This window comes from Garra rufa, chromosome 16, assembly GCF_049309525.1.
Source record: "Garra rufa chromosome 16, GarRuf1.0, whole genome shotgun sequence".
NCBI classification, from domain to species: domain Eukaryota; kingdom Metazoa; phylum Chordata; class Actinopteri; order Cypriniformes; family Cyprinidae; genus Garra; species Garra rufa.
The window spans coordinates 32,696,420-32,721,194 of NC_133376.1; the positions used below are offsets into that span (position 1 = coordinate 32,696,420).

General features: G+C 36.9%; 1 protein-coding gene across 4 annotated transcripts in view; it reads left to right on the plus strand.

Annotated features, from left to right (window-relative positions):
- The first annotated feature begins 1,027 nt into the window (after positions 1 to 1,027).
- The window catches only part of fgf13a (fibroblast growth factor 13a), a 163,286-nt gene continuing 139,538 nt past the window's right edge, over positions 1,028 to 24,775 (plus strand). Inside the window, exons 1-2 of one of the 4 annotated variants that reach the window (XM_073820598.1) lie at positions 1,028 to 1,262; positions 3,716 to 3,896. In XM_073820598.1, the coding sequence (XP_073676699.1) occupies positions 3,848 to 3,896 (49 nt within the window). In that variant the 5' untranslated portion in view covers positions 1,028 to 1,262; positions 3,716 to 3,847. The other 3 variants (XM_073820601.1, XM_073820597.1, XM_073820599.1) reach the window with 3 other exon arrangements.

Sequence of the window (24,775 nt, forward strand, 5' to 3'; positions counted from 1 at the left end):
ATACTGTTCACCTCAACCCAGCATCCACCAATTCTCCAAACAGTATAATGAAAAGTGTCTCTTCAATACATAGAAAACAAGGCATTTATTGTTCCATATTATTTAAAAAGGCACACTGTGTTCAGCATTAATGCTGTGGTACTAGCAGTGTGTTATTTCTAAGAGGACGATGACAGACTTGAAAGGAAATAATTACAATGTGAGAACAAGAGACTTCCAACACTAACTGTTTTGTAAATAAATGTCGCTTTGCACTAATTCAACCATTTAGCTCCAATAAAACCCGCAACTGTCAACATTGTTGTCCACCATAAATCACCATTTTAACAAATGTTTAAACAAGCATTAGCTGTCAACTCAAATGCGCTCTGGATTTGACAGATTCTGTGTATGTTAACAAGATGTTTGAGCATCAACGGAGAAACAGTGAAGGGCGAGGTTAGAATAGCCTTCAGCTCTCTCATGCTGGGATGTGAGCTCTTGCCTGACAAACTACAAACCCAGAAGATACACTGTGCTCAGATAAACCACTTTTAACCCGCACTTCTTGGATGGCCTCTTTTCTTCCCTGCCATCTTCGTAAATTCTCCAAGGTGACTTTGTAGATTGCAACCTCAAAATCCCATCATTATTTGTGGAGGCAAACTCACTTCTGCTCAAAATGTATCTGCTGAAAATGATATTTTATACAATTTATTTAAGTTAAAAGGGGGGATAAGTTTTAAGTAGCTTTAAATGACTAAAGATCTTGTGGGATGTCAGAGAGTTACATACTGGCGGGACCTAAAGTGTTCAGAATATTTAAGTAGTCTTCCAAAACCCTTGTTTATTGTATAATTTGGTTCTTTAATTATATTTAACAAATGAGAACCCAACACTGTCAGTTTAAAGCCCTGGACAGCGTCTTAAGAAAGTCTGGTCAATGAAACTTTGAAAGGCGTCCAACTGTCTCTAAAAATAGCAAGTATGGATCCTGAAACCATCGCCTTCTGTTTCCTTCCACTCTCAGTGCCGCAAAGGAGTACAATCCGTCAGGTGATAAACACCGAGTCTGATGTCGCGTTTCTGTCAGCTCCAAATTAGCAGAGACAAAGAAAACCACTATTTCAAAGTGAACCATTTGTGGTTCAATAGGTGTTAAAAGCGGACAAAGTGAGCTACAGAATACGTGGAGAATTTTAGCTACTTCGTCGTAGAGTTATAGAGTGAAAGACTGAACAAGGGTAATTCATCGCTCTTGCCTCTATTCATCGATTAAACAGGTAAGTTAAAATATCTTGTATTTCAGAAACTGTGTCAGGACTATATATAAGACAATGCGAAAGCATGTTGCAACTTTCGCCTCGCCATTATTTAGTCTGGCGACTCTGTGCATTCCTGGAAGCTGCGTTTTCATGGGATCGTATGCAGACTTCAAAACGTGCGCTAAATTATTTTTTTATTGCATGTTAGATACCCATAAACACGGAAGAAATTTTTTCACATTCAAAATGCAAAGTGCATATATTACAAGTATTCTTGTGTAATGTTTTTAATTTTCTTAAACATCTGAATGTGTTTCTCAAGAACTGTCGAAGTAAACTCTTTACTTCATTAGCATCCCTTTGTGAATATTGTTAGGACTGTGCGTTGTCCACTCCGGGGACTTTATTAATGAAGTCTGCAAAGATCCTATGCGCTTCAGAATCTGCAGAAAGAGTATTACCAGTGTATTTGATCAAGGGAATTTGAGGCGGATAGCCTAGACAGGGCTACTTTAATGTTTCATAACTGTGTATTCAGAGGGTTTAGTTATTCACGTTTAAACACATTTAACAGGGTGCCACTTATTCGGGGGTTCAACTGGGGGGCGGAGGTGGAGACGGGGGCGTTTCAAACGGATGCCCCTAGTGGCTATCATTGGTACCACATGTTTAAAAAGCTTGCTTTTCGCTGGTGAGCACAAATAGTTTGCTAGCCTACACATTTGAGAAGAATGTGGAAAACAGACTGAGGAAGACACGCACACTTATTTTAACACCATAGCCTACTTTGGAGAGCTTTCTCCGTAGCCCACAGCATCTCTCTCTTCTGCATCCTGACTTTTTAAGCTCATCCTTGTTCTTTACCTGTACAAAACCACTTTTATTATAAAAAAAAGCCTGCATTTATTTGATCCAAAGTATAGCAAAACAGTTTGAAATATTTTTACTATTTTAAATAACTTTTTTATTTGAATATATTTTAAAGTGTAATTTATTTCTGTGATTTCAAAGCTGAAATTTTAGCATCATTACTTCTGTAACATGATCCTTCAGAGATCGTTTTAATATTCTGATTTGCTTCTCAAAAAAAAACACATTTCTTCTTATTATTATCTTGAAAACAGCTGAGTAGAATGTTTCTTTGATGAAATATAATTATAAATGTGTTTATCATCAATTTAATGCATCCTTGCTAAATAAAAAACATTTATTTCTATAATATGAATATTTCATAATATGAACTCAAATAAATGTTGATCTTTAGATCTTTTTATTCATCAAATAAATACATAATAAAATGTACTCAGCTGTTTTAAATATTGATGATGATAATAATAATAATAATAATGTTTATTGAAGATATTGATGAGTAATGATGCTGAAAATGTAGCTTTGATCATAGGAATACATTACATTTAAAAAAAATATTCAAATAGAAAACAGTTATTTTAAATAGTAAAAATATTTCAGAATTATACTGTTTTTGCTGTACTTTGGATCAAATAATTACAGGTTCTGTTCAAAAACAGCAGCACAAGTTTTCAATTACATTTTATACAATAATAATAGCGGCTTAAGGCTATATTTGGCCTAAAATGAAAGCCAGTAGCCTATATCTACATTTTTAGAGCCTCCAATCTTTCGTTTCGACGTCCGTATGGGTTCGAGCTTTATTAGGGCGATCAGATCAATGCTCGAATAGATTAATGAATATGATACGTTTACAGTTAGGTTCAATATAAACTGCGTATTGGAATTTGGGGATTGTTTAATTTTTTAGCATAGCTAAAATCAACAATAACCCAGCGTAGCCTATCTACTACAGTTTTTCAGCGTAAACCGTCGCTTATTATGGACAGCAGTGGTTTTATTCCCTCTAGGTGCGATCAAGGTGCTATTTTGACTCACAATATCTGTTGCTCACACTACAGCATGGCGTGTTTTACATCAGACCCAGTTTCTGGAAACGCTGGCAACAGGCTACATTTGTGAACATCTCTGTTACAGTATCAAAAGGTGGTTCCTCAGGTTATATCAGCGTTCGCGTCCAGTGTGTCACAGCTGACGTCGACTGACACTCGGTGGAAGCCCCTCTCTCCTTCCCTCGCGCTTTTTGTTCTCCGGTTTGCTTCATTCGCGAGGGTTCGTCTTATTTTCCTCACCTCGAGCTTCACTCGGGAGCCGTCTGTCTATATCAATGTGCATTAATGTAGGAGACACCGTGGAAGAGATAAGGTGAGATAACCTTGTTGATAACAAAGAGCACTACGCGAAGGTCTGCGTTTGATTGTGACATTGGCGGACTTGTTACTACCACGCGTTTTGTAAACTCGACTTCTGTTGTCTGTTATGTTTAACTGCATTGACGGCTGTTAAATAAATGTCGATAGAAGGTACGAGAACCATCACTTTCTCTCTGATGTTTTAAAAAATGCATGCACTTTTGTTTATTTACAATGCGTCTCTTGCAGAGCTCTTATCTCCTCACCTGGCACCTTTGTTTTGGATTTGCCAAGGATTTCCTAAAGCGACAGTGGGTATACACGACTGAAGGATTTCGGGTTTTAATCTAAATCGGGATCTATTCATCCAAACTGGGATCTATGAGCGGAAAAGTGGCTAAGCCTAAAGAAGAAAAGGATGCTTCAAAGGGTAAGAAGAGTCTTGAAACGTCTCGAATGCTCAAAGTACATCACAGGTTTTAAAGCGACCGTGAGCTCATTCATCTCCCACTCGTTGCATTGTTGTTCAATTGTGAAAACGTAAAAGCAGTTATGGAAATTGGCCAAGATAAATGTGAAACGTTTATGAGAATACATTCATCCAACCGCCACCTGATAAAGAGCGAAAATGAGCACAAATTTCATTCAATCTGTTCTGCAGAGATGAATTATCCGGCTGTCGCTTTAACGCAACCTGCAATAAAACCAATGAATGTTCTATTCAGATTCATTTTCCCCTTCCTTGCACATTAAGGTAGGTCTGAGTAACTGTTCAAATATTTATCACATTTGCAACGATCTGCTCTGTGTGATGACGCTTAATCGTTTGTTTGGGTAGCTACTGCGCAAATGACCTATTGCGTAAAACTGAGCTTCTGCATGTCTCTGAAACAGCCGCGCTTTAGCGGGATGTAAACTGGCCGACCATTGCCATGGAGACAAAGGGGCTACAGGGTTGCCAAAGAAACCTCCGCGCGATTAATTGATGTGCATGCTGTCTGCTGAGGGGTTTTCATTTCAGTTTACAACGACATGAATATGCTGTGCTCCTTTGTTCCGACTGATGAAAACCCACAGTGTAGTTTAGCCTGATTACCTGTCAAATAAACCTGGCACTGTGTATTAGGAACATAGTTGGCACATTGCTTTTGTTCCTCTTTTGTAAATCGCTTTGGATAAAAGCATCTGCTAAATGCATTAAGGTAAATGCAAAACAATAAAACCAAACTTAGAAGCAAGCAACTTTTAAAATATATGTTTATAGTTACAATAGAAATTATCATAAATAAATTAGTAATATGTGACACTGGACCACAAAACCAGTCTTAAGTAGCACAGGTATATTTGTAGCAATAGCCAACAACCCGTTGTATAGGTCAATTTTTCTGTTATGCCAAAAATCATTAGGATATTAAGTAGGGTCATGTTCCATAAAGAGATTTAATAAATTTTCTAACATAAATAAATCAAAACCTAATTTTTGATTAGTAATATGCATTGCTAAGAATTTAATTTGGACAACTTTAAAAGCGATTTTCTCAATATTTTGATTTTCAGATTCCAGATTTTCAAATAGTTGTATTTCGGTCAAATGTTGTCCTAACAAACCGTACATCAATGGAAAGCTCATTTCCATAACTCTAATGACTGGTTTTGTGGTCCAGGGTCACATACTGTATATTGACTAGAATGACTTGACTTTGATTCTTTTGACTTTGTTTTGTTGAAAATTTTCCGTAGACTCACTAATAGAAATTCAGTGCTGATCAGAAATAAGTATGAGTGATTGCTTTGTTTTATTTTGGAAAACAATTGTTCAGAATTATTAGTAAAAAAAAAAACTCTTCTTCTTAAAAGACCTTGGTCTTGAGGCAAAGAAGAGAAATCCATTTCTCGCCCCTCTTTAGAGCACAGAATGAACAGACAGACAGCTTAGCATTATGTTATATAATTTCAGCATATCTTCATGTATTTTTTATTATTAGTGTTTGTAGTAAACGTACAGCAGACTTTGTTGAATACCGACAGGAGTTCGTTTTTCTTTTTGTTTTAGGCAGCACTTTGTCAAAGCATTGTACGTGACTCATTCACTCAGCATGCTGGCTTTCATCTTATTTGTTTATGAAACACATTGCAGTGGCTGCCTCTACATCATTAAAACTTTCAGGATTCCATTAACTTTGGTATTCTCACCGTCCTTGGTTAGTTACTTTAGATGCGAAAAGTTTTCTGTATAAGCATGAGATCATCTGTTTTTTCATAGAAACTATGCTATGTCATTCACACTTTGGCAACTACATTGTTTTTTTTGATGGGTTATTTCTACTTTATCTAACCAATAAAAATGCCTTTGGCTGGTGTAGCCTAATGATGTCAAGTTGATTCATTTGTATTAAATAATAATCTTGACTTTTTTAAATTTTGAATTTAGTCTGAAATTCACACAGATCACATCGCCATTCTCTCTCTCTCTAATAATATCCTGTTTATCATCACTATCTCCGTAATAAAACAAACTTAACCATGGAAGTTACAGTGGTGACCAAAATTATTAGAACATTGGTATTTTCACCAGCTAAAAATTGTTTTAAGTCTGTTATTTCTATCTTTTGCTGTAGTGTGTCAGTAGAAAATATCAGTTTACTTTTCCGGACATTCATTTTGGCAATAATTGTAATATTCCAGTGAGATTTTTGTTTGCTTTTTGTTTGTTTGCAAGTATTCAGTGATCCATACAGAGATCTGATTCCATCATATTCTAGTCTGTCTGGAAAAATTTAAAGAAACAAAACAAACTGAGACAGACTAAATCCAGAAGAACTGTGGCAAAGTCTCCAAGACGCTTCAAGAAACCTACCAGCAAAGCTACAGTACTGTTAAAAGTTTTAGGCACTTGTGTAAAAATGCTGTCAAATGAGAATGCTGTCAAAAAATAATGTCATAAATAGATTTTCTTTATCAATTAACTTCTGTTAACTCAATTAAATCAACATTTGGTGTGACCGTCCTTTGCATTTAAAGTAGCTTTTGCCCTAGGTGCACTTGCGCATAGTTTTTCTTGTAGTTTTGCAGGTAGGTCTCTTGAAACATCTTGGAGATGTTGCCACAGTTCTTCTGGATTTAGTCTGTCTCAGTTTGTTCTGTTTCTTCATGTCAGTCCAGACAGACTGGATGATGATGAGATCAGATCTTTGTGTTGAGCACTGGCTGTTGTCAGACTCCTTGTGCAAACAAAAATCTTCACCTCACTGGATTATTACAGCTAATGGCAAAATAGATGTTTGGAAATTAAAACTGATATTTCCTACTGACACACAGCAAAGGATATAAATAACTGACATAAAACCATCTTTTAGCTGGTGAAAATACTAGTATTCTAAACATTTTGGCCACCACTGTATATTTTTTGAAAATATATGTATTATGAATTTCTAGCTGTATGGGTTTTATTTAGGGATTGATAAATATCAGTCTACCATTGCACTGCAATTTTGGCCAATGGCGCTGAATGCTCAAGGGTACATGACTACAGTACGGGCTAATTAGCCGGAGGATGAATGCCACAGGCTTTGGACGGTCTGAGCAGGGCTTGCGAGTCTTTCATATTTTCTTGCAGATGAATTCATCTCCAGGCCAGATGCAGTGCCAAATCAATAGGCATCCAGAGCATAATTTACAGAGGCTTCATTAATCACAAAGCAGCAGAAGCTTTTTTTCTTTTTCTTTTTTTTTTGTGCCTGGCTCTGACACCTGCTCTAATCTTCTTGGCATAACGGCACCCTGACTGCTGCAGCATCCAAATCCACTGATGGTGTGACTGGAGGTGGAAAAAAACATGCTGTCTTGATCTGCCGGACCCAAGTAAATTAAATAGCTGAATTTGACTTGTGTATAAAGGGATGTTTTGTACAGTGCAATGTTTCAGTACTGAAGGTTAAATTGTGTCAGTAACATAAAAGAGTTTACACTTGTTGTTTGGATGATGCCAACCGCTCATATAAACGTGAGCATTGACTAAAGTGTCCGCAACTGCAAGCCGTAGACGTGCACCCCAAAACAAAATAATAATAAGTTCCTGAATTAAAGCATTACATAATTAAGCAATATGTGTCAATATGATATTTAGTGCAACAAATACAGTTGCAAGCTAAATTATTCAACCCCCTTGACATGCAAGACATTTTGTTCCAGATAATTTGTTTTTCTAAAAACAAATCTACAAAGGCATTAGGACACTATTAGATAAAGTATTTTAATACACATTTGAGTAATTCTGAGGACATAAATTGATAAATAATGAAAAAAAATCAAATTGGCTCTAAACGTTCATGTTCAAAATTATTCAACCCCCAAAAGTAAAATTTGGTGCAGAATCTTTTATTATTTTAAACCACCAATAAACGCTGTTTGAAAGTGTTTAGAAGCGTTGATCACCTCTCTACTGCAATCTTGGACCATTCCTCGGCTGAAAACGCTTTTAGATCACGGATAATCTTTGGTTTTCACTTTGCCACTGCTTTCTTCAAATTCAACCAAATATTTTCAATGAGAATTAAATCTGGAGACTCAACAGGCCACTCAAGAACATTCTGTGACTGATCCCTGAACCAAGCATAAGCAGATTTGGATGTTTACTTGTGGCATGATTGTCCTGCAGGAAAGTCCATTGATCATCATCTTCGGTCTTTGCACCAAAGGCATCACAATTCTTGTCAAAATGGCCTGATACTTCAAAAAATCCATGGTTTCCTTCATACAGTCATGTTTTCCTCTTCATGCTACAGTAAAACAACCTCATAATTGGATCAGCTCACCTCCATGTTTGACCATGGAGATAGTGTTCTTCTGCTCATTAGTTTTCCCTTTTGGGGTTGAATGATTATGACAGCTGTGTTACTAAAAAAAATCCTAGAACTCAAACACATTACATTATATATTGACATTGTCACTTTTAATATGCCAGTACACTGTTGTAGATGCAATTTTTATAAAGTCCTGAAACTTCAGACACACTTTTATTTGTAAAGTACTGCAGTCTCTGGGGGGTTGAATAATTTTGATTGCAACTGTATATCATATGAGACCCTGGACAACAAAACCAGTCATAAGGTTCAGTTTTCTGAAATTGAGATTTATACATCATCTGAAAGCTGAATAAATTTTCATTGATGTATAGTTTGTTAGGATACGACAATATTTGGCTGAGATACAGCTATTTGAAAATCTGGAATCTGAGGGTGCAAAAAAATCAAAATATAGAGAAAATCACCTTTAAATTGGTCCAAATGAAGTTCTTAGCAATGCATATTACTAATCAAAAATTAGGTTTTTATATATTTATGGTAGGAAATTTTCAAAATGTCTTCATGGAACATGATCTTTACCTAATCCTGATGATTTTTGGCTTAAAAGGTAAAATCAATAATTTTGACACATACAATGTATTGTTGGCTATTGCTACAAATATACCTGTGCTACTTGTGACTGGTTTTGTGGTCCAGGGTCACATATATCAAGTTTAAGGTCAGTAGGATTTTTAAATGTTTTTGAAAGAGGTCTCTTATGCTTACCTAGACTGCATTTATTGTAATCAAAATACAGTAATACTGTGAAAAAGAAAGTAATTTATTTGAAATGGATGTCTTTTGTAACATTCTAAATGTTGTTGTCACTTTTGATCAGTTTAATATGTCTTTGCTGAATAAAAGTATTAATTGCTTTCCAAAAAAAAAAGTAGTTCCATGTTTTCCACTTGTATATTCTAGTCTGGAACACTAAGAGCGTAGACTCGTCATTATAATGAAATGACCCACTGCTGTTATATTAAATAAAATATAATTTAGTAAGAAAATTATGTTGCATAATGCTCTGCCAGAATTCTATTGGTCTTTCAAGGGTCAGATGCTTGTGGTTTGTAAAGGCTGCGTAAGGACAGTGTGATTCAGGACAGTGCTACCGCTTCCTCAGCGCTGACAGAAATCTCAGCATGCAGCCCTAAAGCAAGACTCCATCTGCATTAGAGAGCTGTCACTCTACGTCGCTGCCTTGCTCTCTGAAATGTTTGGGAATGTCGCGGGCCTGTCTCTATTGCTGTTCCCTGCACCTCGTCAATGACGGCCGGGCTGGTGAAAGCAGCACGATTAGTGCTCTCTGATTGGCTGGCCATTTCTCGCTTTAGCTTGATCTCCAGCTCCTCAAAAGACCCCGGCGCTTGTCATAACAGCAGCCTCAAAAACATGCCTGAAAAGAAAGAGCAGAATAATGCAAACCTTGTTTATTTTGTTTTTTTTGAAGGACAGTCATAAAATTTCAAGTGCCTTTCCTCGGTTTGGCAATTTGCCTGAACTGAGCGTAATAGTTACCTGTTAGTTATAGTGGGATAAATATTCATGCTGGAATTAATATTCAAGCAAGTCATGGATATGTCACCTTCAAACATAGAAGAGCACAAAGTAGCCAGGTGATTCATCTTAATTAAATGCTGTGACCTTAAAGTCTTCAAATACCATGGTGAAGTGAGTGAAGCAGTAATCCAGAGTGCTCTGGAAGTGTCTAAGCTAAGATTGTAGTTCCTGTAGAAACTAGCTTTGCTTCAGATGGCAATTTATAAAATTATAGGTCACATTGCTCAGCTCAGAAGGTCACAACCACACAGTTCCCAGTCTCAGCCTCAGATGGTGCATGGGCGCACAATTCACGCGTAGACTGTCTGATGCATATTGCTCACAAAACTAGACAGTGCTCTTTTTATTTTATCTTATTTAGTCTTATCTGATTGGCTGATTTTGTGCAACTTCTGGAAGTAAGGGCGCATAGGATTTTATCAGTCTGCCTTGTAAGTGATGTGTTTTCAAGGATACAACGTTAAGCCCAATTATTACATCCTACCGATTGAAGTGTGGTATTGTGTATTTTAGGATAAATCTTCCCTAAACAACATTTAATACAAACATGTTCTGTGGTTGATGTGGTTTACTCTCTCATTTTGAACTCAAAATGAACAGTGCACATTAAAAGATTAGTTCAATCCAAAATTCAAATGTCCTGATAACCCTGTCATCCAGGATGTTTATGTCTTTCTTCAGTCGAAAAGAAACAAAGGTTTTTGAGGAAAACATTCCAGGACTTTTCTCCATATAGTGGTCTTCAATGGGAGCCAATGGGCTGAAAGTCCAAATTTCAGTTTCAGTGCAGCTTCAAAGGGCTCTGCACGATCCCAGCAGAGGAATAAGGGTCTTATCTAGTAAAATGATCAGTCATTTTCTAAAAAAATGAAAATTATATACTTTTTAATCACAAATGCTCATCTTGCACTAGATTGACCTTGCGCATTACATAGTCACATTGGAAAGGTCACGCACCAACCTATTGTCTACAAATTAAACATCCAAAGAAAGTCAAACGGCCTTTACAAAAAACGATTTTGAAGGACAAGAGTTTTTCGTCCTACACCATCTTTTTGAACCGAAGTACACAGATGAAGAACTAACCGCGTACAAGGCGAGCATTTGTGGTGAAAAAGTGCATAAATTCTTTTTTTTTTTTTGAAAATTACTGATCATTTCACTGGATAAGACCCTTATTCCTCCGCTGGGATCGTGCAGAGCCCTTTGAAGCTGCACTGAAACTGAAATTTGGACTTTCAGCCCATTCCTCAGCTGGGATCATCTTTGAAGCTGCATTAAAACAGCAGTTTGGACCTTCAAACCGTTGGGCATCATTGAAGTCCACTATATGGAGAAAAATCATGGGATGTTTTAGTCAAAAACCTTAATTTCTTTTTGATTAAAGCAAAACATGAACATCTTGGATGGCATGGGGGTGAGTAAAATTATCAGTAAATTTTAACTCTGGAGTGAACTCATCATGTGCATCAGTATAAAATACAAAATGTAAACATTAGGAAACAGTTTTTTTTTTTGCATCTGTAGTTCTCTCCATCAAAATCACATTCTAGGTTGGGGGAGAATGTTTTAACCTGTGGACTAAATAACAACATGCAGCAACAGCATAAAATCCCAATTATGCTGAAAAACTGCAGACTTGGCAACACTTTACTTACTAATGATAGTACATTTACAAATATACAACATTGTGCAACATATTACTTACACATGATTACCAGTCGGGTTTGTCTTAAATAAGCTACTGTTTATTGTGGAAAGTGATAGGCTATTTCAGTAGTCCAACCATTTTCACTCTGAATCTTTGATATCTTTGCCTTTGACTGTTAATTTGCCAATTGAATAATTTAGACACTTTATTATAACGTGTTACGTCAATGCTGAGGTCACAAAGAAGTTCAATTATGAGAGGAAGAACAATTGATGAGAAAGAAATGGCAGAGAGAGAGGGCGAGCGACCCTTAATGGTCCATTGTGCTGGAGTTTTCATATTATGACTGATGACAGCAGTGGCCTAGTGATGGTTGTAATGGGATTTATGCAGCAATGCATTTATGGGGATTAAAACCCAATCAGTCTCACAGTGTTGTGCATGTAGGCCACTACCACACATCCTCTAAATCTGGAATATTCATCATCTCTGCATTCTTCAGCGTGTTCCTTCAGTCCACTTAGTTATAACGAAGCCTTTAATGTTAAGGATATTCCTATCTGTAATGATATTTTCCTATCTGTTGTCATTGTGTTGTAAAACACTTGGAGAATGGTATGTTGGGTATTGTTTTTAGGTGAGTAGTAATCTTTGAACTAATCATGTTCATACCCAGTCTTACTGATCTAGTTATGTGTGTTATTTGGTGGATTCTTTCATTACACTAATGGCTTGATTCAGAGGATGTGTTTTTTGTAGGTGTGGGATTACATGGCAGTTCAGGATTTTGGATTACAGGTCTGAATGCAATTGTTTGAGATTTAGAAATGCATTTTCATGCCATTTGTTGATATCAAGATAAGCTGCTCTGTTTGGTGTCATTTAAGACGGAGGCACTGCTTATGTTGCTTTCTAGGTTTTGGAGTACAGTAGGGCAATTCAGAGAACAGTAACATCGCAAACTGATATCAGTCTGTTGTTTTGTTTAATTTTCAGTGTTTTGTATACACAAACCAGAGATGGAAACTCAGTTCTGAGACTCAAGTCTGAAATTAAAGTAGTAGTTCATCCAAAACAGAATATTGTCATCATTTACTCAACTTAATGTTGTTCCAAACCTATTTGACTGACTTTCTTCTGTGGAATGCAAGATAAGATATTTTTTTAAAATGTCTCAAGTGTTTTTGTCCATGCAATGGAAGTCAGTGGTCACCAAAATGGTTACCAACATTCTGTAAAACATCCTTTGTGTTCCGCAAAAGAAATATAAAGTCATACAGGTTTGAAACGACATGAGGATGAGCAAATTATGATTTTTGGAAGAACTATTCCTATAAGTGACAAAACGTTGCACTCCAAATGAGTTTTGTAAACAGCACATTTTTTTAATCCAATCCTGGAAAAAATTTTCTCTGAATTTTGGCATCTTTTGTGCACTCTTTGGAATATAAAGTAGGTAAAAAAACTTGTCTAAAAGTTTTTATATTTAGATTTCACATTCCCACCGTGGTCAATGTATGAATTAACTATTAAATTTAAAAGTAAATTGATCAAGCAACCCTGTTAAAAACAGCATATTTTATATGTAGGTATGTTTTGAAGCATGGCAGCTGGTTTGAGTTGATTTAAGCTAGTCCTTAGATGGTCCTTAGCTGGTTTAAGATGGTCCTAAGCTGGTTGAGCAACTAGCTCCTGCTCAGGACTTTCTTAAACCAGCTCATGACCAACTAAGGACCAGTTTAAACCAGTTCAAACAAGCTGCCATGCTTCAAAACATACCTAACCAACATATGCTGTATTTTTTTCAACAGGGAAATCTCTTGAAATGTAATGAAAATGCATTTTTACTAAATAATATAAGAGAAGAAATATTTGTTCTTTGTCGTGGTTTATATAGCTAACCCGTGACATGGAAAACAAAAGAGATTTGACTTGTGCTCCTTTCAAAAGCCTTAGATTGTGAACATGTCTGAGACAAACTGTGTAGACACACACACACACACACACACACACACACATACACAGTCCATGTGTCTGTAGGATTGCTTTGAATTGCTTTGCCATGCCTTTCAGCAGTTTGACTCAGCAAATCAAAACCTTGTGACTGAAAAAGAGAATGTTGTTTTTAGTCTGAAAACATATTTGAGTATTTAGACATTAGACAGGCTTCAGCTGCTTCTAACAAGGTCACAGTACATTCATAACACATCTCAGACATGGGGGAGTGAAACCTTCCTCTGACTCCTGCAATTTTGTGTTATTATTGCTCTTCAGAGCAAGTATGAACCTCACAGCTACAGAAACACTACCAAGAGCATAATTATTGCGACGCTGTTGTCCAGTGATCCGTGTCAACTGCACTGACAAATATTTTGCCTCGGTCATGCATGACATTTCAAGTGTAGCGGCAGGAGTCCAGTTCTGAAACCATCACTGCACCTTGTTGATTTATGTACCTGTGTCAATGACACCCTGAGCTGGCTGCTCTGTCCCAGAGCCTGCTGTGGATATTGTGTTTTGTTTAATTACACTTCCCCCGGGCCTGAACGCGGCATCGCTTAATGGGATTTAATTTTCTGCTGCAAAGCCAACAGAAGACAAGTTGTTAGTCAATTAGCGGTCAGGTTTCTTACTTAGAGATTGACAAGTATTTGAGTGTTGTCAGATTGAGAGAATGACCTTGTTTTGGTTCTCTCTGGTAAGAGGTGGTAATGGACGGCCAGGTCTGCAAAAAACACCTGCCCTTTAAATACAAATACAAGCTATTTATCATGCTTGAAGTATACCAAGTAGGGCTGCACAAAATAAAACCGAAATCATGATATGGCTTAGTGCAATTACCTAATCAAAAAGACTGTGGTTTTAATTAAATATATGCGCTGCATGTATTGGACACTGCTGCAAGCGGGACACTGTTCTTTGAACAGGGTTCTTTAAGCAGTACATGATCTGGTGTTTGCAGTGCCTCAGAGCAGCTCGGTTCACAGTAAATCCTGCTCCTTATAAACGTATCTCTGCACATGCTACCAAACTAACGAGAAGCACTTGTAAACTTGTTGTCAACAAAGGAGAAGCTTTCTCTACAAAGGTCTTCTTGCGATTTTCTATCGAAATAAAAGCTTGATGGTTTCATGTTTGAAAATGGAATTTTTTGGGAAGCTATACATATAGTAGGGATTTTAGTAGGGGTGAAATTTGTCAACCGGTAAAGATTTTGGACTATCATCTCTATGACGGTTAGAGGCTCACATGAATGTATTGTTTATACGCATTTTTAAGCATTGCGGTTCTTATTTTTGACGCTTTTTATACTTTAAGCAGTTAAATGCACACACTTGTGTATGTCAAAATGCCCATCTTCGCAAGTATCCTTCTGAACATAGTAACTTAAATCTGTGAAAGCACATTTGAGAAAGAAAACTAATGTGTAACAGTATACTGGATCCGGGCAGCTCTTAAAGTGACAGCAGTCTAATATTCCCGCTGTCTGTCACTCATGTTAATTAAACAATTAATTCGTCCTTTCAAATTAATTTGAATTATCATTGAATTTTATTAGTCTCTTGTTCTTATTTAGTCACTGACTGTTTACTTTTCTTCAGTGAGCTTGAGTTGTTGTTGTTTTTAAGGAAATTTAGAATAATAGAAATAGTACTGAAATAGTGAAATATTGTGATATTTATTAATTTGTTTTATTTAACACCAACAGTATTATTAATAATAATAATAATAATAATAATAATAATAATAATGATGATTATTTTTTATATGAAATTATATCATATCATTTTAGTTTTAGTCATTATATAATTCGTAATCATTATAAGTCATCATATGATCATTATTTATAAGTCAGTATTATTATAAGTCATTAATATAATAGCTCAATACCTTTATTTAATTAATATTTTTAATAATTTTCTAAAAAATTGCATATATATAGTTTTGGTAACATTTTAGTTTAAGGACTAGTTCTCACTACTAACTAGTTGATTATGAGCATGCATAATACCAGCACATTGGCTGTTTATTAGTACTTATGAAGTACATATTCTGCATTCCCATATTCTGCATCCCTAATTCTTTTATAAATAGTTTAGTCTATTTATGAACAGTAATTAATTTTTTGAGTTTATTAAGGCAAAAGTCATAGTTAATTAATAGTGAGAATTGGTCCTTAAAATAAAGCGTGACCATTTCTTCACTAAAATGTGCAGCCCTAATAGTTAGTCAGAATGTAGTATAATTTGTTAATCTGCTAAACCCAGTCATTAAAAGAAGGCAGTGTTGATGTGATGTACGTGGCAAGAAGGTCATTTGAGATGACAAGTCGCTCTTGCATTAGATGGTTGGAATTCCTAAACTACCATCTCAGTCCTCCACTTCTGTCCCTGCTGTCAATTCCAATGGGCGTCTTAACTGCCTGCTCTGCTATAGTTCAATAAAGAGGTTTAATAATTAAACCCTGTGCTTTAAATGGTAATTCCTATTGGCTATTAGGGTCCAGCTGCTTTTTTCCCTTCTCGATCGTTGACAACTTAAGGAATGGCTGAAAGTTTATAGCGTAGGTCTAAAATACACTACAAATAATCAGGTGACCCGGGGGCTCAGACCTGTAGAGGTACATTTGTCCCATTACTACAGTGTGAGGTGTTCAGGAACAGTGTTCCCGTCCAGTCTGTGTAGTCCTGCTATTTAGGTAGTTCAGTAAGATGGTTGTTAAAGCACATAGCTATGATTATGAATGTGTGTGCATATGTGTGTCACAAGTTAATAACCCATTTCCTGGTAGACGGCGTCTACTAGACGCTCTTACTGCACTGTGGGTTAGTCATTGGTATGATCATGAACAAATTAAAGCTGGCCAAATAATGACGGTAGGCTTATAAAGCCTAACCAGGCTTGAGAGGATACACACTGCCCCTTGAAAAGTGCATTATGGATCAGCGGAGGGAGAATAATTGTCTTTAGCTGAAGGTTATCTGTAATATGTGCAGCGCTTTTGTTAGGTACATTTTAGGTCATAAGTGCAATATATAAATGGTTTCTGATTACATAGATGAGGATTTGATTGACAGCCAGCCATTTCTTCACCCCAAGTAGAGTGTGTTGAATCTCCCAGTGCCTTTCCTTACAAATTGTTCAGCAGGAAAGATTAGAAAGGCCTGAGTGCTTCCATAAATACTCCATTAGTCCACAGTTTGACACCGTTCTGGCCAGAGCAAAAATTACCTAAATTTAAACTGTTCGTGTCTGGCACCACTTCCAGCAACTCTTCAAGACGAGCCTAATTAAGCACTTCTGTGGAGGTAAATACTATGCAGTTTTCTGTCTGGAACTTGAAGTCTTAAAGCAGCAGCTTCAAGTAGACGGTAACCTGCAGCGGCATAAATATCAACACAAATTGTGATCCAATTTGAAGCTTTTTTTGGCCAATAACTGCCCACGCAGATAAGACAAATCAGGATCTGATTGAAGTGTAAACAACAAGTCTGTACCATTTTAAAGGTGTGTCTATATAAAACCGATGCCACTATACTGTCTTGGCAGTCAGGTTTAAAGTGGCGATTTCATCCAGTATACATCTGAATATGTGGAAGAATAAGATTGAGATTACTGTAGCTGGTCATGTGTCACAGGATAAATTCATGTACTGTGCACTTTGCATCTTTGATTTTAACACTATTGACCACATTGATCTTTGGGGTCACATGGTCAACATAGCTGTTGCATTTTACATGCAAACCCAGAGTTCTTGCTGTAGAAAGGTGGACTCCTGAAAGCACATGGCTTGAAATCAGATGAATATTATGTAAGGCCAGGGATCCTTCTTTAGGCTAATTGCCAAGTCAGCACTTCTTCTACTTCTCATTTGACTCCTCCTTCTTTCTAGCAGTTTATTTCAGGTTAAACCTGGGAATTTCACCCGTGTGGATTCAATGCATTTCAGCACCTCTCAGAATGATTTAGAGTCCACCTGATTTGAAGAAAATGCAATGAATCTCCATCTACCTCATTATTGTGCTGTAATGACATTTAGATGAGTGATGAGCTCTCAAGTGCTCAGGGGCTGCTGTTTACATCATTTCTCAAATGTCTGAATAATGTCGTAGATGCACAGGATATACATATACCCAAAGTGTTTTGTGTACACTGGAGTTCACTTTTGTGTCTCTGAGCTCAGTCTTATCTATGATAGACTCATGAAGAAGAATGGAAATAAACCGTTGTGAGGATGACAGCTGCTGAAAATAGCTGCGCCCTTGTTCTCTGAAGCCGATTTCACACACTCTGGAGTGACGATTATGAGGTGTGTGTGTGTGTATGCGCTTCAGTGTCAGGAGAAGCACACACACACACACAAATGCAAGAGAAGGAATCATTTACATTAAGAGACAGCCAAGACAACAAATCAGAAATAAGTGGTGAGCAAACAGTCACAGACTCTCTTAGCTGTCTTGCACTGTAACATGAGGAGAGGAAAGGATAGATGTCTAAAGTTATAGTTCACACACCCACAGAATATTTTTAATATTTACTCCCCCTCATGGTGTCCCAAATCAGTACTGTTTTTTCATTGAACACAAAAGAAGATGTTTTGAAGAATGTTCTGGCTGCTCTTTTCCATGCAGTGACAAAGTAAAAGGGAATGGGGTTTGTATATGATTTGCACATGTACACAATATATTCTGTGTCTTATAAAGTCATACATTATATTTGTGTGATGTTTAATCTTTTTGTCAGCCCAGCGTCACATATTGCTTTTAATCTCCTAGTTTCTTATAGAATGAAAATGTATACCTCAATTTAGAAATGATTTTAAAGTAGTTTGAGAAAAGTATCCCATTATAGTGACTTTGTTACCCTTCGCTCCTGTCAGGTGTCAGTTTTAAAGAATCAAAGCTTCATGGGATGAGGGCTGTCACTACACTGAGCAGTGCTGAACATCTGAACTATCGTCTGTTACGGTCTCACCACTGTATACCTAAACTACACCAGTAAATTGAAATTTATCACTCTAAATGTTTCAGAAACTATGTTTGTAATTTTACAAAAATACTCTCAAAATCCTATAGTAAAAAAACTGCTGTTTTTGTTTACTATAGGATTCTGTATTTGTTAATTGTAAGATGTGTTACTATATGCAGTTAAAATTTACCTAATTTAAAATTAGCCTAAATTTAAAAAATACAAAGCAAAACAAAACACAAGCTCACTGAAGTCAAGTAAACAGTACAGTAGAACAAATAAATAAATCAGAAATTCTACATGCATTGTATGAAGTATTTAAATGTATAAAAACACTGCATATTCTTCACTGTGTAAATTAAATATATATATTTCTTATTAAAGTTACAAAAATGTTCATTATTATTCATTAACATGAATGACAGATAGCAGGAATATTAGACTGCTGTCACTTTAAGAGCTGCCTGGATCCAATATACTGTTACACGTGTTTTCTTTCTTGTTTTCTTTCTCAGCTGTTTTCTTTCACTTAAGGATATTTGCAAAGACGAGCATTTTAACACATACAAGTGTGTGTGTATTTCACAGTTTAAGACTTATAAAGTGTCAAAAATAACTCAATACTCCTGCGCTCTATGAACACAGTCTTCACATGCGCTCGTCTCTCTGACAGCGCTCAGAAACAGTCTCAGACTCAGAGACAGCGTGCATATTGCAAAATGAGTTCTATTTCATGGTTGATTGCATTTCAACGATTTAAAATCACTTGTTTTTAAACTGCAATGTTTCAAAATCCTTGTAAATTATAAATTTTTGTGACAATGAAAGACAAAACTGTCACATGAGTGTGTAACCGTGATAGAGAAGATAGTCAAAAATCTCTACCAGTTGCCTTTTTAAGCTGTGGGATTGCGAAAAAGATGCTAACTGAATAGTCTCTCGTTGGAGAGCTGTGATGGTCATGACCGTCAGTAAATACCCAGTGACAGAGACAGAGGCAGCTGATTTCATTAAGTCAGGCCCATTTGCTTGTAATGAAGTGCAGCATTTGAAAGGCTGACAGGCCAGTGCTTTAAGTCAAGCCACCCTACAAGACTGAAGCTTGTTGGCCTTTGATGTTTTAAGTCTCTGAAGAAGCCTGTGACAAGAAGTCTGAGAACATAGCCAATATACACACTCATTGTAGATGCTCTTCCAATGTGAAACATACAATATCTAGATATTCCATGTGTTTTAAATGATTTTGTTTCTCAATGACCTTGACACAAATGGTTTATAGTTTTGTGCACAAACATGGCAAAACATGTAACTGTGTCTTTACATGTGCACGGGCTGGTGAGCTTTAGTCTTGGTGTGCACTTGCCATTCCTGAACGCATCCACATATAAGAAAGTTGGATGGACAGAAACCACAGAGAGTCAGAATGTAGTTCAGATGTTCCTGACAAAGTAAAAGCACTTTAATGCACTAGTATGTCTCTGTGTCAGACTGCAGTTTTGTCCTTTTTTTCTTAAAGTCTTGTCAGCAAACTGAGCATGCCTTTGTTTATGTGTTTCATATAATCCATTACCTCCATCCTTCTGGACTATCAGCTGAATGTCGCAGATGTCTAAAAGCAGTGTCTGGCACCATTCTAGCAGTGTGCCATCACTCTATCTGTCCTTATCTCTTAAAGGAATCATTCACCTGAAAATGAAAATTCATGATGTCATTTTGATGTTGATGTCACCATAATGTCATTTTCTTGTGATTAGTCACTTGGGAATCATAACTCAGAACCAAACAGTGTTGGTGTCCGTTAAGGCAGAGTGAACTACAGTAGTCTATAGTTAGAAGAATGTGTAAAGATGATTTGTGATATAGTCATGTGTACACACTGAGTACTAGAGAGCTAGACAGCTGAGGTCAGAAAAAAAAATGAAGCTTCACAAAGCAATGTGTTAACCTCCCAGGCATCCACATAATTGAGCATTTGCTGTGTTCAGCATCTCTGTCCCTCCTTATTTTCATTCCTGTCTCCTCATCCTGGAGGGTGTGGGATGATTCCTGGTGAGTCCACAGGCAAGATACCTGCATTAGATCAGTCTACCACAGATGCCTACATGTTGTCAAGGTGGAGGCATTGATGAATATTTGTACATAATGTGATTCGCAATAAAACAATATGGCTTTTAGCCAAAACCACAATGTCCAATTCCCTCACGCCTCGTTGTGTTATCTCCATCAGCACCTCTTAGTAATAATGCAGCCTTACACCCTTTTTCTTGTCTGCCATGTTGTGTTCTTGTTAAGAGATTCAGCACATGCTATATAAAGATAATCATTTGTTATTGAATGCTGGAAAAAGTGTTGTTTATGCTATTGCTCCGTATTTAAAATGACGTCTTGGTGGATCTCTGTTTGAAGTTTAATGACTGGAGACCTCATTTAGAGAAAAGACCACACCATAGGACACCGCCTGACACTACTGGAGCTCCTCATTAACTAACACACACACCTACACATGATTATATCCACAAAGCATTCCCTATATTTAAGAAATCCACATACAAATACCTGCATCATCAATATCAACATTTTTGACTGCTGTAAGACTATGTTTCCATCACCCTGTTTTTATGTGCATTTTAAAGTATCGCCTCAGAAACAAGTGATGGAAATGTCCAACAAAAAAAAATCCCTTAATTTGCAAAAAAGTGCACTCGCTTGAGGTGGTTTTTGACTTGAGAAAAAGGGTTAATGCAAATAATGAGAGATGGAAAAACATTTGCGGAATATATTTTTCTATACACATCAAAAATGTCATGCGACTTTGCACTATGGGACAGCATAACCTGACTAACCAGTGGAGCAATCTCGTTGCACAGCATATGAAATGTTGTTATAGTCATTCTTAAATGCCTGAGCAAAGTATTCACATCAGTCATCCCCCTCTGAAAGCAATGACTGCATATTGAGATTCCTCTGCTTGCTCTGAGGCATAATTTATTATATTTTATGTGAAAATGATCATGAAAATGATACATTTTCTTAGTGATATTTAGTGCCAGTTTATCAGGAAGTGATGATTTTGTTCACTTTGACTCGTTGGATGGAACCGGTACTTATTCGGCAATGTTTTAATGCGATATTCTTATTTTTCGCAACTTTGGATGGAAAAGAGGAATTTGTCTGGACATGAGGATACTTACATCTCAGGTACTCTCAGATGCACGCACACACACACACACACACACACACACACACACACACACACACACACACACACACACAGTCACTTGAACATTTAAGCTCTATTTGTTGACATATTTGCATTTTTGAATATCTGTACAGTTGTACAGTTTGAATCAAATCAGTGGTTCTCAAACAAGGTGCACAAAAATAATTGAAAGCCTGATGATTTTTCCAGTTGCTTGTGAATTGATGGAAGGCGATTTAAAGGATTTTTAAAAATATATATTTAAAAAAAAAAAAATTACCCGCTTAAAGGTGACATATCATGAAAATCAGACTTTTTTCCACATTTAAGTGTTATGATCGGGTCCCCAGTGCATCTACCAACCCAGAAAAAGTGCAAAAGGAAAACCCACTAAGTATTTTTTTGGTAAGCCTTCATCTGCAAGCTTGTGAAAAAAACGTATATCAGAAGTTAAACTAATATGGCTTTAAAACGCATGATTTCAGCGTGTAAGACATGATAATCAAAACCAAACAGATGTTTTTGGCAGAGTATCTGGTTTACAAGCTGTAAAATCACAACTTTATTCTGGAAAAGGGGAGGGGGCAGCAGCTCATTTGCATTTAAAGAGTCATACATGAAAACAGCATGTTTCTGCTTCCACTCAAATCAGCCATTTTCAACATGATATAATAAATGATCTGTGGGGTATTTTGAGCTGAAACTTCACAGACACATTCTGGGGACACCTGAGACATATTACATATTGTAAAAAGTGGCATAATAGGTCCTGGAGGAACTAGCTTGTTATGTCTTATTTTACATGATTTTAAAAGGCCCCTTAGTGAATCCTGGTCCATCAGAAGTAATTAAGCAGTTTAATTAAAGCAGTTACTTTTTCACCTATAGGCTGCCAAATGGCATGGCACTGGTGTGTCCCTTGTGTGTGTTTTATTAAATATTCCACAGATTTTCACCTAAATAAGAACAGAAATTGTAGATATAGAAATTGCACTTTAAAGTAGAAGTTCACATCCAGAACAAAAATTTATAGAAAATGTACTCACCCCATTGTCGTCCAAGATGTTCATGCCTTTCTTTCTTCAGTCATAAAGAAATGTTTTTTTGAGGAAAACATTTCAGGTATTATTTCCATATAGTGGACTTCAATGGTGCCTGTGAGTTTAAATGTCCAAAATGCAGTTTAAATGCAGCTTCAAAGAACTCTAAACGATCCCAGCCGAGGAATAAGCGTCTTATCTAGCGGGGATTGGATGGGAGTTTTTCGACATACCCGAAATGTATTGACCCGGATTATACAGAGTATGCATGTGCATTGCAGAACTAGACAAGATGAGCATTTGAGGTTTAAAAGTATATAATTGTTTTTATTTTTAGAAAATGACTGATTGTTTCGCTAGATAAGACCCTTCTTCCTCGGCTGGTATCGTTTGGATCCCTTTAAAGCTGCATTATGGACTTTCAAATTTGCCGGCACCATAGAAGTGCACTATATGGAGATAATTCCTGAAATGTTTTCCTCAAAAAACATAGTTTCTTTACGACTGAAGAAAGAAAGGCATGAACATCATGGATGACAAGGGGGTGAGTACATTATCTGTACATTTTTGTTCTGGAAGTAAACTTTTCCTTTAACAAGAAAGCTGGAAACAACACCTGTGTTTGCAAATAATAATTCAGAAATGACATGGCTATATTGCATCCTACTGTTGCGCGTTGCTAAACTTGCTCATCAGAAGAGCTCTGAATCTGGTTTAAGTAATGTAGCTCAGAGCACTGTTTGCTTTGCTCAAGGGACAGATGGCCCTTCTGCCGGCCTGCTGCTCTCCTGTACCCCATCTCTATGTTCTCATCCTGTCCTGGCACAGAAATTGTAGCACTCTTTGGCCCTGATGCCCCACTCCTATATTTATCACAGTTTCAAGCTCTTCTTTTCGCCTATGGCTTACTACACTGCCTACACGCTGCCTCCAGGGCTCCAGGTGACCTGACCTATATTAGCACACCGGACGCTGCACTAATCGTCCTGACAAGCTGCTATTCTAGCACGTTCTCCACATAATTGTGTTGCGATTTTTGCTGAGCCCGAGAACAGGACTTCAGCTTGACGTGTGACATGTAGATGTAGTGAAGCAATACGGGATCACTTATGCCGAGACGAAGGACTTATGATTTATTCAGAGGCTGAGGTGTGGGACACGAATGTGAAGGAAAGGTTATTTTTCCAGCCTGTGGAGAAACTGATGACTTTCCACACACGCTCACTGCACACTGCAGTCAATGAAACCTCAGGCTCTGAGAGTACCGCGCCGCAGCGCGCCACGTGTGATGGAGAGAGCAGCTAAGAGTGAGAGAGGGTGAAATGAGTGATAGCATGCAGCTCACATCCTCATGTTTCTGTTTCACAACATCTTGCTCTTCCTGTATGTGTGCCTGTAAACAGAGGACATGGCAGCAGTTCAGACTGCATGTGGTGTGGATGTGTCTCTCTTTGCTTCGATCGCGACTTCCTTCACAGGAGCAGCATCCGATCTAAGCTTGTTTTTATCTGTGCATGCCATAGCATAGTATATTTATATCCTCATGCTCTTACACCATCCATATGAAAAATCAACTTTAATATGTCAGTTGTTTTTCCTAGACAGTGATATGATTAAATGGAGTGCAAATGGAAACTTTGTACATATGTGACCCTGGACCACAAAACCAGTCATTATTGTCAATTTATTGAAATTGAGATTTATACATCATCTGAAAGCTGAATAAATAAACTTTTTTTTGGCTGAGATACAACTATTTGAAAATCTGGAACGTGAGGGTGTAAAAAAATCAAAATATTGAAAAAATCACCTTTAAAGTTGTCCAAATGCAAATTCTTAGAAATGCGTATTACTAATCAAAAATTAAGTTTTGACATATATACAGTACGGGATTTAAAAATATCTTTACCTAATATCCTAATGATTTTTGGCATAAAAGAAAAATCTATAATTTTGACCCATGCAATGTATTTTTGGCTATTGCTACAAATATACCCATGCTACTTGGTTTTGTGGTCCAGGGTCACACATACATTTCAGAGAAGG